Raw genomic sequence first — 15,580 nt, forward strand, 5'->3', positions numbered from 1 at the left:
ACTGCAATGAATAATAATGTCTAATTATCAAAAGGCAAGGTCAAATAACCCATTATTCACATCAAAACTCAGAATTTGCATCTTAATAGCTCGCTTACACTGTGATTAGCTTTATTGACCTGCTTATAAAAAAAAAGGGAGAAAATTAAAAGGCACTAGCCCTATACCCCAAAATTTTAATTTTGTATAAGTAAGAATAGGCTTCTTACACGAGCAGCAGAGAACTAGGTACTGTTGAAATTCAGTTGTACTGGCACAGCTAACACATTGAGATCTTCTTGAAAATCTGTGCTCTCCTGTGTTTACTTTCTGTAACTTTTCAAGCATGGAAGGTATGAATTTTTTTTAACATGTAGTGTAAATTCTAAACCTTATATGAATTACATTGTTAAATTATAATATGGCATATATAATCAGGTTTCGATATTTATAATAAGTTATAAAGTGTAAACAATGGAGATATTTTCATTTGCATAAGTTTATATTTATTAGAAAGTGCACTTTTAATTTTTTTTTTTTATTGTTCAAATACCTAGAACTCTTAAGACAGTTGTGGAACAGTAACTGGAATCATTTTGGTGGTACGACACAGCATTTATTTCTCTGAGGTGATTTTCAACACTTGTAAACTAAGTACTGTCAGTAAATGTAACAGCATTGAAACAGTTTTTATTGAACAATTTATAGTTGCATTTACTTTACTAAGTTACTTTTTAAGATGCTAACCATCATATCTTTTTTAAGTTTTGGCACCTTGATGGAATCTTCTTCAACTCTTTTTGAAATATCAATTCCAAGGGGAGCTCTAGAAAATAATAAAATGATGTATTTTTTAATAATAAATAACATTATTGCCGTATCACACACATGTGCAAATTCACAGACCTTTTTTACAATGAGCATGGGAGTCAGTATTTTTACAGATTCCCTGCACTGTTAGAACGTGTGACCATTAAAATGGTCCATCTGAAGCTGTACCTAGAAACACCTTTACAATGAGGAAATGTTTGCATTTGTAGCCATTCCAAACTCAGGAAACACAGCTCTGATTTTAAAGCCAGTTTTTGGGGACGTGATTTTATTTAGATTCTGATTTTAGTTGATAATTCATTTTACATCTCACTGATGAATGCAGGACACAATAGAGATTCACAGATATCTCCTTCTGTGATAGTCTTAAAGAATGTATAGTCTACAGCAAATAAAATTTAGTATTTTATTCACTGAGATTATATAAAGCAAGATATTTTTGCAGAAGAGTACTTTATAGTTTTTCACATGAAAAACTATAATTTTTTTTTTTTTTTTGTCCTGAGACCTTCCAAGTCTGTTTTCCTGGAAATGGAAAGGGGAAAAACATGAAAAAAATTTCAAGTTTAAGACCAGCTGGTACTTTTGAAATACTAGAATTTTGTTTGGCCTTAAGCCTAGGATCTACTTAAATCTGTAGAACAAGCCTTACCTAAGAAGTCATTAAAAAAAAAAAAAAAAAAAGAAATCAGTATTATCAGTAAAAAACCCAGTATATATGTCAAATTCTTTTTTCAGAGTGATTGCTCATTATGAACCCACAGTTTGACTTGGGAGCATTTTGACCTATGTCTACAGTGACTGAGAAGCTAAAGGGAGTGTATTACAGCTTAACTTGCTCCAGTTTTCCCATACCACAATGGTAATAGGAAAATAAATAGAACTGTTATGATGTACAGTAATTTAAGTTTCTGAGCCAAAAACACCGTAAGTGTCAGACACAATCATTTATATTTCAGAACTACATTGAAAAGGAAGTGCTGGTAACTTTTAAAGCTTATGTGCACTGCAAAGACACTCCTCATCAGCTTCTGCTACGCTTTTTAGTCTACACCTCCTTCCACTTTCATTGACCGTAGTGAATAAGTGAAGGAATAGGCTGTGAATGAATCAAGTCACTTACTTTGGTTCATAGCGGATGCCATCAGTACTATGTAGAACACCAAGTCCTGCACGTAACCTTTCAACGCCGTTCCTAAGGAAGAAAGCAATTATATAAAATGTATGTCATAACTATCTGAATACGTGTATGTGGTTCAGTCACCATAAACAGAAGTTCTTGACTCCAGTGGCAGCTTTTAAAGAACATTATAGAAACACATGCAAAGAGACAACTCTTACCATGCAATCATAACACCATTATCGGTGCACAGTCTTGGTGGAGGACACAGAAAAGCAAAATCATTTGCATCTGCCAAAGTCTGTAGACCTTTTCGGATATACTGATTACTTGCAACTCCTCCTGATACAACCTGACAGCAGTTTCAAAAAGAAAAAAGGCATTAACTCAAAAGTACTGACAAGTCACGCTCAACTAACGCATTATTTAAAATAAGGTTATCAGATGAAGTTCTGAAGGCCGCAATAAAGCATTTTAAGATTAAAACATACTTTTAAGATGAAAACATACCAGAAAAGAATATGATAAGCGAACTTATTATGCTAAAAGAGATGCCTGAATAAAAGCATGTTATAATTACAACAGCTGTCAAGTATTGGGGAGCACTAGGTCAAATTATGTGGCCTGAATTGTTATGGAAGGTCAGATTAGACAGAAAGAAAATCTCTTCTAGCTTAAAACCAAACTATGAAAGACTTTATTCTACATATTTACATGACTATTACTTTAACCCTGGTATTTTAACAATGTAATACATACTGACATCTTCCTCACCTGTTAAGGGAAAAAGTACAACAAGGCATCTGCATCTTCAAATGATGTTATACAGTCAAGTACAAAAAGGAAAAAAAAATGTATACGCACCAAAGTTGCATTTTTTGATGATAATATGCTATTTTTTATGCAGAACAGCATGGCTCGATATGTCCGCTGGATAATATGAACAGCCACTGCATGCTGTACAGCAGCAGCAATATCCTTAACACAGGATAGGATCTCACCTTCTTGAATACCTATGAAAATGTATGATCAAATGGGTTTTCCTGAGTATAGGTCATCAAAAACATGGTTTGTATCTGACTTTGCTTAAAAATACCTTCTTCTTTTTCTTTTTGTATAATGGCTTTATTGGCAAGGTTCTGAAGTCCAGAAAAAGAAAAATCACAGTTACGATACTGTTGCATGGGAAGTCTGAACGTGTGTTGTTGCCAGTCTCCAGTTTGAGCCAAGTGCTCTATCGCCTTCCCCCCAGCCATGCTGTGGCACTCTGGGTGCTTTCTTAAAGAGAGTCTTCTTGCTACCTAAAGAGAAAATAAACAAGACTTGGAATAGAGAGCTAAATTAATACCTCCTGTAACTGCATCACTGTATTGTAGTCCGTGGAGTAAAATTGGACACCACAAAATCCAATCCAACGTGAAATTACGAACAGGGCACAATAAGGACAAGATATACGTCAGTTGGATTTTTTTTTTTTTTTCTGGAGTAATAAGAAATGCAATTCTAGAACAATTTGGGCAAACAAGGATCAACAAATTTTGCAGGAAACATTAATTACCCAATTTTTATGCTATAGGAAACACACACAGACTGCCATACTGTATTGCACGATAAACAGGAACAAAGTTGGTTTCAACTTTCGACAATCCCCTTTCTGAATCCACTCCCCCACTTTTATAATTAATACACACAAATACTATTTAAAAACTCTGCTTGTGTTTGAGAACAAAACAGTAAGTGACCAATTTTACAGATTGTATTCGGTGACCCAGAAAACTTAGATTCTGAAAGCCAAGCCAGACTGTTCTTACCACAAAAAACCTGGTAAGAAATGTTTTAACATGTATTGTTTTAAACCTGACAGTATCCTTTAAAATACCACTATCAATCTTCTCTAATTCATACAGCTCGTTTGTATAACAGGTGTCAATGAAACTTCCAACGTCAGTTTTGGTTATGTTGTCTGTTTGCTGAAAATATAATTAATTTACATATGTTACAGCTGATGCCATACATAGATTTTTAACAGCCTCTTGTGTCTTACATCTATGGTATTTCAAAATAGAAAAAAAAAAGTTAAGTAAAGCTCATATTGCACTGTATTACTGTCCTCGGGCTGATGATACTACCACCATTATGTAGTATAACTGCAATAAAAAGAAGAAAAAACTAGATTCACTGATGTAAGGAAGTATTACCTTATCCAGCATGTCACCTGGTGCTATATCTATGGACTGTCCAAGCAGAAGGAAATCTGAAACTCCCTGTGCTACTGCCAAGATGCAGTGGCCTCCAGAGAGTAAAAGAACTAAGAAGGGAAATTCCACGTGATGTGTTAGTCTGATGGTCAGTGCGTGAGCCTCCATGTGATGAATGGGTATGAACGGCTTCTCGTACTTGCTCACCAAGTTCAAACTGTACTGCAGCCCCACTTCCAGGCTTAGTGCAAGTCCTGGTTTTACTGTAGTTGCAATAGCTGCAAGTTCATATACAGAAACTCCACTGACACTAAGCGCTTCTTTTACTACTTGCTCGATGTTTTCTCTGTGAAGTTGCTGTGCCACCACAGGAATTATTCCACCTGCTCTAGCAAAAACAAAGAATTACAATACATTTGTATTTCATAACAGATAGAATGGCATAAAAACAGATTTCAAACACCTCTTAACTTTGCTGTGTCCTGCCTGTTTCCTTAGTACATTCTCAAATGCCTTGCTTAGCATAAAGGGCATCTATGCACTGAAGAGAGCATAATTGTCACTGGGAGGTCAGAAAAGGATGTAACTTGCCCTTTTTTGGTACATGTACCTCTTAAATGTACCTCAACGCTGTTCCAAAACGACATCTGTAACTTAATATCCACAAGCCCCCACTTGTCAGTTCATGTACTTAGCCACTGATGCCTATATTTGATTAAAATAAAATTGAGACATTTGGTGGTTTTAACAGTACTAATGATTTAATCTTTTAATTCAAGCTAGGTCAGTAATCTGTCTCTTTTTGAAAGAAAATAACTGGAGGAAACTTGTTAAATGCACAGCATTTCTTCCCCCACCCTTTGGAATATCTCAAGCAGAACATGTCGTGGCCCAAGGGATACATCTTTACGCCTACCCACTTCTTAACGAGTTTTCCGGAGAAGGCTTTTATATGGATGATAGTACAAGTGAGAATAACAATAAAATCATGATTAAGGTGAAAGCCCCGGGAGAAGTATATTCTTACTGTAAATGGACTTCCTTCTGACAGTGCAGCGCTTCTCCCAGAACATTGCCGGCATCATCCACCACGGCAGCGCCGGTGTCGTCACAGCTTGTCTCTATTCCCAGAACTAGTTTCCGAAGATGCTGTTTTCCAGAGCGAGCAGAGCTGCTTCTCAGCCATGCTGCTCGGCCGCGTTTAACGGATTTCAAAAGGCTTTTAGCAACGCTGTTCATTGTTAAAAATCTACCTGGTGGTTATGTCTGGAAAAGAACTGTGCAGTTTATTATTACAGGAGGGTTTGCAAACACGCGCTCTAGTCCGATTTTCTGAGGCGGCGGCATTACTTTTAAAGTTACGAATGACCACAGCTGATAAATTTAAGACCCTAAGGAAAAAAAGGTCATTTAAGAGTCGGGAGCGAACGTCTTTGCTTCACCTTGACGGTGCTTCAAGAGAGCTCTTCACCCACGCCGCTGCTTGCTGCGTGCGGCCGGCGCTTCCCGCAGTCCCGAGCGAGCGACACAAACCACAAAGCAGACCCCTCACCCGCAGCGGAACCGCGGCGTGGGTTAGCCCCACGCCGCCCCCCGCGCACGGCCCGACGCCCCGCTCTTCGGGGCTTTGCCCGGCCGCGGCCTCTTCGCCGTTTCACGGCCAGAGGCTCACCTCCCTCCTCTACAGGCCCGGCCGCGCGGGCGGCGGGCAAAGCCGGAAGGCGCGCCCCGGCTGCGGCCCCGGGCTGCGGCGCCGACCCCCCCGGGCCGCCCCGCCGGGCACTCGCGCCGTACCCTCCGGCCGCGATTTATCGCCACCTCACGCCGCCCGCCCCCCCCTTTTGCCGGCGCCACGCCCCCCGCCCCGCCGGCGGACGCTGCCAGTCGGGGCTGGGCCTGGGTCTCGCCCGCCCGCCCGCCTTCCTACCCCGGGGCGGCGCCCACCGGCAGGAGGCACCGCCGCCGCGCACGGTGCCGGCCCGGCTCAGGCAGCGGCGCTCTCCCGCCCACCGGCGGGTCACGGGGCGCGGCTCCCCCGGGGCCGGGGCCGGGGCCGGCGCAGGCGCGGAGCGCGGCGAGCGGCCCGGCCGTAAGGGAGGCCCTGCGCCCCTGCCTCGCTGGAAGGGCGAGAAGCAAAGGCAGCCGTCCGAGGGCGAGTGATTTCGATGCCGCAGGTCAAGAGCTTCGCCCAGCCGCCCCAAGGCAGCCCTGCCCCGTCCGCCGGGGTCCCGGCGCTGCCCGAGGCGCCTCACCACCCCCCCCCACCCCCCCCCCCGTGTCGCGACATTCCGTCCGTGCCTTGAAGTCCTGGTCACCTGTACGCGGGACCGGGATTTTCAAAGGGCTAGCACAGCCGCGTGGCCGTCGTTATGTGAAAACCAGTTAACCACGTTCTGCACAAATAAAGAATTACTTCCCAGTGCTAAAAAAAGAAATCGTAACTCATTACCTTTTTCTTTTTCTTTTCAACAACATCTTTATCAAGAAAGCAAACAGCCAGAAAATTCTCTTGGCAAGAAAAGAAGTATGCCACTCTGGGCTTTTTTTTTTTTTTTTGCTTTGCCTTTTTATTTTTTTTTCCAGCTCACTGGCTGTCGCTGCAACCAAAGTGTAAATCAAGTCTTAAATGGAGTCTTCTGTTAAATCTGAGCCGGTTTTGGCTGGTAGACTTCAAAATTAATCCTTTTTCCAAGGCAGAGAAATAAGTGCTCAGAGCTCTAGATGTACCTCCTTCACTCTAGATGTACCTCCTTCACTCTAGATCCAGACCTGGTAATATACAAGATCGCTCCGTACTACACAGTACACCTAAAACACAGCATTCCTCCACATTTCTAAGACATGCAAATTATCCACACCTTTTTCTGCAAAAGCATACAGTTAGTCCATGTGATTTGCCTATTCACCTACTTCTAGCTCGGCTTCTATTCTAAATTACGACCTATACAGAGCTTCTCATTCGTGTTCTGACACTTGCTCTATAATGGAGCTGTTTCTCCTACAACAGCAGCAACCCTTTCCCCCACCATTACAGGCCTCTCAACTACTGAAAAATAACCCATCAGCCAAGTATCAGAGAAAACAGTAAAAAATCCACACCTTAAAAGAAATTTCAATTTTTCAGGTTGTCCCTTTTACACATAGAAAAGTCAGTATCCTGGTGAGCAAAATGAAATAAACACAACAGTGGCAACTTGTAAAAGCATACATAAACTGAGCTATCAAGTTGACGTAGAAATCCCCTGAGCTGACAGTTAAGGACTTTCTTCGGTCTTTGTGACAAAAAAAAAAAATCACAAGAACAGATAAGGCATGAATTACACCATCAGTTTATGCTAGCTGTCGCAGTATTTACTGTGAGACAAACTTTTACAATGCAATAACAAGCACAACCACCTACAATCCACACAGCAGAAACTAGCTACTTTCACTTAACCTAAGAATGCGGCCTCACCAGTCCTTGGCATCAAGGACCCTGGATTTATATGTAAAGTTACCATTTGCATTATGGTTGGCTGGGTATTTGTGAAACACTGCTCCCCGTTTCAGCTGTTACTCGCACCTTCTTTACAAGTCACTTGCATCAGCCAGGCATATATACAGTCTTAGCGGGGATTATGCTTTAGAGCTGGGCCTGCCCAGTTCTTCATGGAAATTTTTCTTATAGAGGTTTCCAATTCACATTTAAGTATTTGAAGACATCTTATAAATTCAACTTTCATCCCAGATGCTGCTGCAGGAAGTAGGAACTGTATCTCAGATGTAAAAGCATCCCTCATTGAATACGATTAGATACATGGCACAGCGGACTACTCATTTCCTTCACCTGGGGAGCAGCAGTAGCATCAAACCTTCTGCTTAATATTTATTGATGCCAAAGATTCGAACCCCGTGCAACTGTGGCAGCTTGGGGATAAGCACGGTCAGGAGAGAGGTGGTGTTGAGGATAAAGTGTGTTGGATCATACTTTGTGTAGAAACTCGCCAGGAAGTACCTGTGGGAGAAAAGGGAGCAAGCTTAGCCGATGACACCCTGGTCTAAAAAATAAACAAACAAAGCATAGTTGAAAAAAGTGCTTTAGTAATCAGTAATATTTTACTGGGTAACAACCGATCTATTCCTGTATTAAATATCTCACCTGAGGTTCTAGAATATCTGCAGCAAAATTACGGACTAAGTCTTTTCTTCCCATACTTCTCAAGGTGCTAAAAAGCAACTCTCAGCTAGTACTTGCCTCCAACATTCTCCCCGCCTTTCAAGTTCTCTGACTTCTGCAGCTACAAGCCTGATTTATGATAGAGGTTTTAAATAGTGTAAGATCTGTTACCAAAACACTCGCAGTTCTGCTACGGTAGCAAGCTCAGTGACAAAGCATTTGACATTTTTCAGTGCAAAAATAATTTATGCTGAGCACATCTGTGATTGGTGTGATTTTAAAATGCTTCCCGTCTGGCAGATGTTTCCAGTACATTTTTCTTTTAAGCTAGTCCACAACCTGTTCAACTGCAACAATAAGGAAACTTGCCTCAGAAAATCCAATTCACTACCAACTTCTTTACGCTTTGAGCCAATAATTTCATCTCATTCCTTGCAAAAACTAGTCACAGAAATGAGGCTATCAGATTGTTTGGTTTTTTCCCAGCAAAACGGAGACATGTGCTCAGCTACTTATGCATTACTAGTGCATGAAGAGAACCACACGCAAGTGTTATGAATACAAAATTCCCACTGGAAAGTGGGAAGCAATCTTTGAAGAAAGAGGATTTTTTTTTTGAGGAGTTTTATATATATATATTTTTTCAGTTTCTATCCTTTGTGAACCAATGTTCTAAACCCGATGCCGGATCTTCCCTTCGCCCCCTGCCATGCAAGTGGACAATGTCCTTTAGGGAAAAACAGAAAGCCTTTTTAGAGTTGGATATTAAATACATATCTGATTTCCTTTAGTTACACAACCATACTTTGGTCAACAGAGACAGGCGGTGTAGAATTTCTAACCTATTTACGTAACTAGTGTAAACAGAAGACAATCCGTACAAAGCAAAACCAACAAGCAAAATCCTGGACCCCACTCAGTGAGGACTGCCACACTCCTCCTAACTCACAAGTTGCAAAATGGTTAATAAATGCTGTCATGTGCTAAAGGCAAATAGTTTAGATTTTCAGTATTTATGACTTCACAATCTCTTAAAGAACTTCAAGAGTTAATAGTAAGTTTTCCTCACAACGTTTCTAATCTTTAAAACCTGCCCCATTATTAACTGTTTACAAACTTCGACTTCAGTATGTGAACTGGAGTGTCAAAAGCTGCAGGAAGAAAGATTGTTGATTATATGGCCTGTAAATATGTACTCCCTACCTCTGTGATGTAGAAACAAACAAGCAAAAAAAAGAAAGAAAATGCTTTTAGAATGTAAATTGCAACCCATTTTGTTGCAGCTTTTGAAGTCAAGGTTTTGTGACTCAATTAATCCATAATACAGTTTCGAACTCACAGAATTATAGGAGAGATTGTGAAGAATTTTCTTGAAGATGTAAACTGTACTCCATAGTCCAGCTGTTCCCAGTGTGTTAGTAGCCTAGCTTTCCCCTGATCAGGTGTTTCAAAAGGAGTTCCCTTTACTGCATGCAAAAACACATACATTCCCTGGGGAAAATAAAAAGTGAATACAGTGGCACTTTTAGCTGTATTTTTTAATAACTGTTACATTGTTCAATGCATTGTAAAAAAAAGAGAGTAAATGAATCCTCACCCAGAAGAGCTGCTAGCCTGTAATGACAAATTATCGAAGACGAAGGAAGAGACAAGATTTTGATTTTGCCCAAGGTTGTGCAGTCAGTGGCACAGTCAGAATTAAAGCCAAAGTCTACGTGACATCCGATCCACTGCCTTCCACATTAGATGGCAAAAATTGCATGAAATCCACAGAATTTTAACAAGCACTGTAACAAGTTTAGGGCTGCCGATTTATATTACCACTTTCCTGACACAGTGTTAATTAAGTTATGAGGTAGAGTCTGCACAAAGCAAAAATCTATCTGTGAATACTGGCAATGTTACAAGAACTTTTGAAAGCTTTCTGAGCCCCCCAGCAGCTTCAAATACTTAGAAGCTGACTATCAGCAATCTGTTGAACACCATCTGTCCATCTCTTTGCTGCTGTCCTTCACCACACTGGACTTTCTTTGTGATTGTTTCTGTTTGATGGGAGCATGCCATGTCTGGCCTGTTCTGAAAGATCAATTCAGGCCCATTGATTTCAGATAGGACTGCCTGCCCTCTTCCAGTTCTAACACACATTTGCTTTCTATCAAAGAGAGCACAGCAACTCGAATCAAGAGCCTCTATCAGAAGATATCAAAGACTTCCTTTTCTTTCTTTCAGGTTCTTATGCACATACAGAAATTGTTATAGAAAGCTTTATGTAGAAAAATCACATTTCTTCCAAATTCTTACAAAGGAGGTGAAATTTGAGCAAGTCACTTCACGTCGTCTTCTACTTTTTTTTGGAACAGCCCCCTGACCGGAGGCCTATTAACCTGAAAGAATCAATTTGCTTAATTAATTCTTCGATTCATGATGTTTGCCGCATCTCAGTTTTAATAACTTAACTAAAAAGGCACTTTTAGGACAGATCCAAATGCTTACTATATATTTTATTTCACACTGGTGTTTGCAGAAAGGACCACCAAAAATGCTTTCAAGGTCAGCTAAGAGTTTTCCATTAGTGGAAATCCAAGATTTTTTTTGTTTGTCAAACCTTTCAAGGATTTGTTTCCAAAAAAGTACCATTTAAATGCTGAAATATCCAAACCTGCAGTTTATACTCATCTTCTAGTGTTTCACTAGTAAACTACTTGCCAGCGCATGCTCTCATCCCTGTTGTCATTATAGCTATTTGCAATGAATTTGGTAAGGCATTTGGGAAATATTCAGTAATACTTGTCTCTGCCAACATCCTCCAAAGTCAGGCATGTCTGATGCTGTCCAAGATAACGTATAAAATGCTTTTATGATGCTTACAATCCCACTATTAGTTTTAAACCTATCTACAAAAATAAAAAGCTCGAATTAAAAAGGTTATTTTTTTTAACAGGATTAAAGAGGCTATTATCCAACCTCAGTCTTTAAAGTGAACTATCATTTTCCTAAATAAGGAAGAAGCTATCTTCTTCTCAAGACTATTTGCTGTTAATCTTAGAAAGCTGAGTTAGCAAACCTCAAGTATGATGTAAATTGCTGGATTATGGCCCTCTTTTCTCTAAGCTTGGCAGGATCAGTACACATACTTGCATTACTTTAAACGATTACAACAAAAATTATAGTATCCTGGGGAGAGGAGGCAGAAAGATTCTTAAGGTCTTCAGTTTCCAAATCCTTTTGCATACAAAAGTCATCATCCAAATCACAACCCACTGAATAACAAATGGTTTCAGGGCTTGGGTCAAGGTAGTCCAGTTTTTCCCACTGCTTTCAAGTAAGATTTTTCTTATGTCATGCATAGTGACAAAGTTGTATGCTGAAGTCATTCTAAGCTAAAATTTATCTAGCTTGACCAGAAATCAAAGCAAGAAGAAAAAGAACACAAATGTTTCTGTCCATGGAAACAGGTAAAGTGCTGAAATTAAACATTTTGGGATACTAACAGATTTATGTAGAAACGTTAGTAGATAATATCCAAGAATTAAAAATGTAATATATTTTTATGGATTCAGCACAGCTCTCTAGTAATATAAAAACCACTGTAAAAGTCAGTTGGCATGACGATTTTATGTTTGCAAGATTCTAGCTTAATTAAATGCCTTTTAAAAGAACACATAAACTATGTAAGGAGTATTTCAGGTCTTTTGTGCTTAAACCCAAAGTGATCACGTATCACTCCTCCTCCCCAAAACAGCCAACTCATTTAATAGTGGATAAGCCAAGTAGAGGTGGTGTTTTGGCTAGCTGGATTTCATTATCCATACAGCCTGGCTATTTTTCTCTTCTCCTGCTACTGAAAATAAATACGTATGAACAAGTTTTAAAATTTTGTTACAAGAGAGGGTACTTACCAGGTTGTGAATCACATTTGTTAAAGTCCAGGCAACAGGGACACTAAAGAAAGGAATGCTGAGCAAGACAATGTGCAGCATGCCGACTCCGAGCGCATATGTCAGCCACATTCCACGACTGTTCATCACCCGCGTGTTTGGATTTACCTCGCTGTGGGCAACTCCTACGTTCATTTTTCCCCTAAAAAACAGATCTGTTTGAAGATTAAGACTACTGTTACAGAGAAGTACTTAACATATGCAATTTTCAAATTTGGGAAAAGGCTGTTTTAAATAAGCAGGTCTGGAAGGAACACAGTAAGCCAAGGTAAGCCAAGGTGTACCTCAAGATTTTCAAAGTATGGTTTATAGAGAAGTCAGTACAAAGGGGCTGTTAGGAACTGTTTGTTTAAAAAAAGCCCAAACAAAGAAAACCCACAGGCCTGCTACAGAAGGGATATTTAAAAAAACATAGTAAGCTGTGCTGTTAGAAGCTGAAGTTGCAAACCTGTAAGTAACCAAGCTTTGTAACTGTTGTCCTCTAAATTCTTTTCTCCATCCACGACAACATCTGCAGTTCTTTTCCACAATTTTCCTCTTGTTTCTTGTTCATGTAACGGCTAGCAAAGAATTCTGTGTATACCGATTGCCCAGCCACCTACTGCTAGAAAGAACAAACAGGGACTAATTTATGCCTGGGTTTTTTTGCAGCAGAGTGCAGACTTCAGATTTTCCTCCTCTCCCCATCTGTTAGTTTTCAGAAAGACATTTCAATCTTTCAAATCTGGCTGAAATTAGCCAACGGGTTCAAAAGTTTTCTAAGTGACAGACGTACACAGAACAATTTCGTAATGCTGATTTCTTCAGGAGATTGACAGAAGTTACTGGAAGCGACACTCTCATCCTGTTGTACTAAAATTTGTAATGATAATTAAAAAACCCCATTGTGTACTTCATACTCATGTGATCTGTGAGACTATTTATGTTCATTTATGGGACTGGGATGGAGACTTTTTAACTTCCTTCTGAATCAGTCTACAAAAGCACCGTTTAACCGGCAAGAATAGCTTGCTTTCGGGAGGAATTTTGTTTCTTATACTGGCTTGGTGCTGTAGAGCATTGTAATACCCAACTATCTTGCGGTATTAACAGTAGGCTGTAGAATAAAAATAGGTGCGAAGAAGCTGAAACTGAACGGGAGCGATGCCGATTTTAACCAACACTTGTTGCAAAGTATTTCCAAACGTGTACGTGCAGGGAACACGTTACCCGAGACGGCTGAAGCGAGACTCTTCCTCCCTCCCCGGGATGCAGCACCGCCGGTGAGCCAGTCCCTAGACACACATCTTGAGATAATCTACTCTCCCTTCCTATTTTTTTCCCCCATGTTTCTCCTCTAATCAGATGGGGACCTTCTCCCAGTTCGCTGTACCCCTGCCTTCCCTCTCTCCTCGCCAGGAGCCCAGCCGCTCCAAAGCAGCGGGACGCTGTGCCCGCAGACCCGGCGCGCAGGTCGCCCCCCTCGCAGGAGCCGGGGCCTCCCCGCAGAGCCGCCTCCCTTCCCGGCCACGCACCGTGCGGGCTCCCCGGCGGACCCCCCTCCCGCCGCCCCGGCCCGCCGGGCCCCGCCGCTCGCCTCAGGGCCCGGCCCGGCCCGGCAGCAGCCGCCGAGCGCCCCAGGGCCTTCTCGCAAGCACCGGCGCGCAGGCGGTAGCGGCGGCCCAGCCCGCCGTCCCGTCCTCCGCCTCCCGGGCGCGGCCCCACCTTTCCGCAGACCCGCCGGCCCAAGAGCCACCGGCCGCAGCCGCTGAGGAGCAGGAGCGGAGCGCGGGCCGCAGGTAGAGCCCCCGTGGGCAGGGCTGCTGGCGAAGGGAGGGGAGGGGAGGACCGGGCCGGGCCGCCCGCCCCGCCCACGGGAGCGGGAGAGGCCCCGGGAGAGGCAGCGGCAGCGGTAGCAGCAGCAGTAGCAGCAGCAGTAGCAGCGCCGCGGACGCGCAGGTAGCGCAGCCCCGGGGCCCTGCGGGGGGCGGGCGCCCGGGAAGGGCGGAGGGACCAGGGGCGGCGCGGGGCAGCTGCCCGCCTGCCGCCCGCCTGCTGCGGGAAACGCCGTCGCCTCCCCCGAGGCCCCGGCCGGGGCGGGGACGCCGCTTCTCCCGGGCAGCTGGCGGCACCGCGGCGGGAACCGCTGCCGCCCCGGGCTGCGCGGTAGGCCCGGGCCCGGGCCTGGGCCTGGGCCCGGGCCCGAGCCCGGGCCCGGGCCCGGCGCGGCGTCCCCCTGTGCGGGGCCAGGTCCTCCCGCTGGCCGGGGCGGGAGCCGCGCGTCCCTCGCGGCGGCGGCTGCTGCTCTCCCCTCGCCTGGCCGAGGGGCGCGGCGACGCTGCTGTTGGCGCGGCACCCCGAGCTTTTCTTGACGAAAAGCTGAACTGGGGACTGGGGGCTGTTCGTGTGGTTTTAGGGAAGCTCGAGGGTGACCGTCCGCAGGTTCTATCTGCAGCTTTTCTCCCCCCCCCCTTTTTTTTTGTTTTTCTTCTCGTAAACTGAAGAATTACCTTAGTACGTGTGCTGGTGGACTCCTGAGAAAGGTGGCTGTTGGAGTGGGGTTTGGGTGCTGCTCCAGAAATCTGTGAGGCCGCAACTATGAAGTTTAAGGAGCTTTTGTTCGCAGTTTACCTGATGGCGTGCAGTGTTACAGCTGTTCAGAGGGCCCCCGTCACTGGGGTGTCTGACTTCGTTCAGAGGGGTCAAAGGATTGCATCAGTGATGGTGCTCAAACACAGAAAATACTGTGCCTTCCCACGGAGCACTGACTGTAATACATCCGGTTGGTGAGGAGTTATGGTAGCAACGTGGCTTGAGCTGAAATACCTATCTTTAGCTAAAAGTAATCAGGGGCTGGATGCATTTCCATAGGTAGCAAGTCCCAGAGGTCCCTCCCTCCCAGCAGGTGCCCCCGAGATGTGGCCAGCGTGTCTGTATGGCCATGCGCATCCTCCCTCTGCTACCCAGCGAGCAGCCGGCGGTCCTGCGTGGGCTGGTTTGGATCCAGGGAAAGGGAGGGCACACCGGGAGCTAGTTCCTCTCCCAAACCGCCTGCATCAGTCACACCTCATAGAAAATTTGTCTTTGGGTTCCGCAACGTTTCTGTTTTAAGACCCTCCCTTGTCTCAATTAGTGTCTTTTGATAAAGATACTCAGCTCTGATCTGGCACTTGTCATTAGTAAATCATGAAGCACTTGACATGGGAGTCCTGTATAACGCGTGAGGAAACCTGCCTTCCCGAATGCGTGTACATGATTAGTATTGGTTTGTCTTCAACAATACACGTCTTCCCATGCTCCTCTTCTTTTCCAGTTTGTTTGGTGGAAAACTGATTTGTCAGATCTTTTTATCGCATCTGAAAGGCAAACTCCCTTTGGG

At 43.5% G+C, this 15,580-nt stretch overlaps 3 protein-coding genes across 7 annotated transcripts in view; 1 reads left to right on the forward strand and 2 right to left on the reverse strand.

Moving 5' to 3' along the window:
- Positions 1 to 462: 462 nt before the first annotated feature.
- On the reverse strand, positions 463 to 6,121 carry OSGEPL1 (O-sialoglycoprotein endopeptidase like 1). Of its 2 annotated transcripts, XM_052791960.1 has the most exons (8): positions 6,056 to 6,121; positions 5,156 to 5,405; positions 4,129 to 4,516; positions 3,027 to 3,231; positions 2,795 to 2,943; positions 2,152 to 2,282; positions 1,934 to 2,005; positions 463 to 805 (listed from the first exon to the last, which is right to left on the reverse strand). In XM_052791960.1, the coding sequence occupies exons 2-8, from the start codon at positions 5,365 to 5,367 to the stop codon at positions 694 to 696; spliced, it is 1,269 nt and encodes a 422-aa protein (XP_052647920.1). In that variant the 5' UTR covers positions 5,368 to 5,405; positions 6,056 to 6,121; the 3' UTR covers positions 463 to 693. The 2 variants fall into 2 exon arrangements, with proteins under 2 accessions (XP_052647920.1, XP_052647921.1); XM_052791961.1 differs by lacking the exon at positions 6,056 to 6,121 and having other exon boundaries at positions 4,129 to 4,511; positions 5,156 to 5,867.
- A 1,107-nt stretch (positions 6,122 to 7,228) lies between these two features.
- Positions 7,229 to 14,009, reverse strand: ORMDL1 (ORMDL sphingolipid biosynthesis regulator 1). 3 transcript variants are annotated; one of them, XM_052791393.1, is made up of 5 exons: positions 13,927 to 14,009; positions 12,671 to 12,823; positions 12,184 to 12,377; positions 9,624 to 9,775; positions 7,229 to 8,122 (listed from the first exon to the last, which is right to left on the reverse strand). In XM_052791393.1, exons 3-5 carry the CDS (start codon positions 12,355 to 12,357, stop codon positions 7,987 to 7,989), a joined length of 462 nt encoding a protein of 153 aa, XP_052647353.1. In that variant the 5' UTR covers positions 12,358 to 12,377; positions 12,671 to 12,823; positions 13,927 to 14,009; the 3' UTR covers positions 7,229 to 7,986. The 3 variants fall into 3 exon arrangements, with proteins under 3 accessions (XP_052647353.1, XP_052647355.1, XP_052647352.1); XM_052791395.1 differs by having other exon boundaries at positions 12,671 to 12,826; XM_052791392.1 differs by lacking the exon at positions 13,927 to 14,009 and having other exon boundaries at positions 12,184 to 12,364; positions 12,671 to 12,826.
- Positions 14,010 to 14,121: 112 nt separating this feature from the next.
- Positions 14,122 to 15,580, forward strand: part of PMS1 (PMS1 homolog 1, mismatch repair system component) — a 53,286-nt gene continuing 51,827 nt past the window's right edge. For both annotated transcript variants that reach the window (XM_052791388.1, XM_052791389.1), the window contains exon 1: positions 14,122 to 14,160. The gene's annotated coding sequence lies outside the window, so the exon portion shown is untranslated. The remainder of the gene's footprint in view (positions 14,161 to 15,580) is intronic.

This window comes from Harpia harpyja, chromosome 7, assembly GCF_026419915.1.
Source record: "Harpia harpyja isolate bHarHar1 chromosome 7, bHarHar1 primary haplotype, whole genome shotgun sequence".
In the NCBI taxonomy this organism is placed as follows: Eukaryota; Metazoa; Chordata; class Aves; order Accipitriformes; family Accipitridae; genus Harpia; species Harpia harpyja.

Excerpts from the sequence above, each read along its gene's own strand:
- OSGEPL1 (XM_052791960.1), bottom strand. The coding sequence starts at position 5,367 with ATGAACAGCGTTGCTAAAAGCCTTTTGAAATCCGTTAAACGCGGCCGA. Across the intron at positions 4,517-5,155 it reads CAGAAGGAAGTCCATTTACA|AGCAGGTGGAATAATTCCTG; the intron begins GTAAGAATATAC and ends TGTTTTTGCTAG. Across the intron at positions 3,232-4,128 it reads CAGGTGACATGCTGGATAAG|GTAGCAAGAAGACTCTCTTT; the intron begins GTAATACTTCCT and ends TTTTCTCTTTAG.
- ORMDL1 (XM_052791393.1), bottom strand. The coding sequence starts at position 12,357 with ATGAACGTAGGAGTTGCCCACAGCGAGGTAAATCCAAACACGCGGGTG. Across the intron at positions 9,776-12,183 it reads CAAATGTGATTCACAACCTG|GGAATGTATGTGTTTTTGCA; the intron begins GTAAGTACCCTC and ends TATTTTCCCCAG. Across the intron at positions 8,123-9,623 it reads ACAATCTCTCCTATAATTCT|GTACTTCCTGGCGAGTTTCT; the intron begins GTGAGTTCGAAA and ends TTTCTCCCACAG.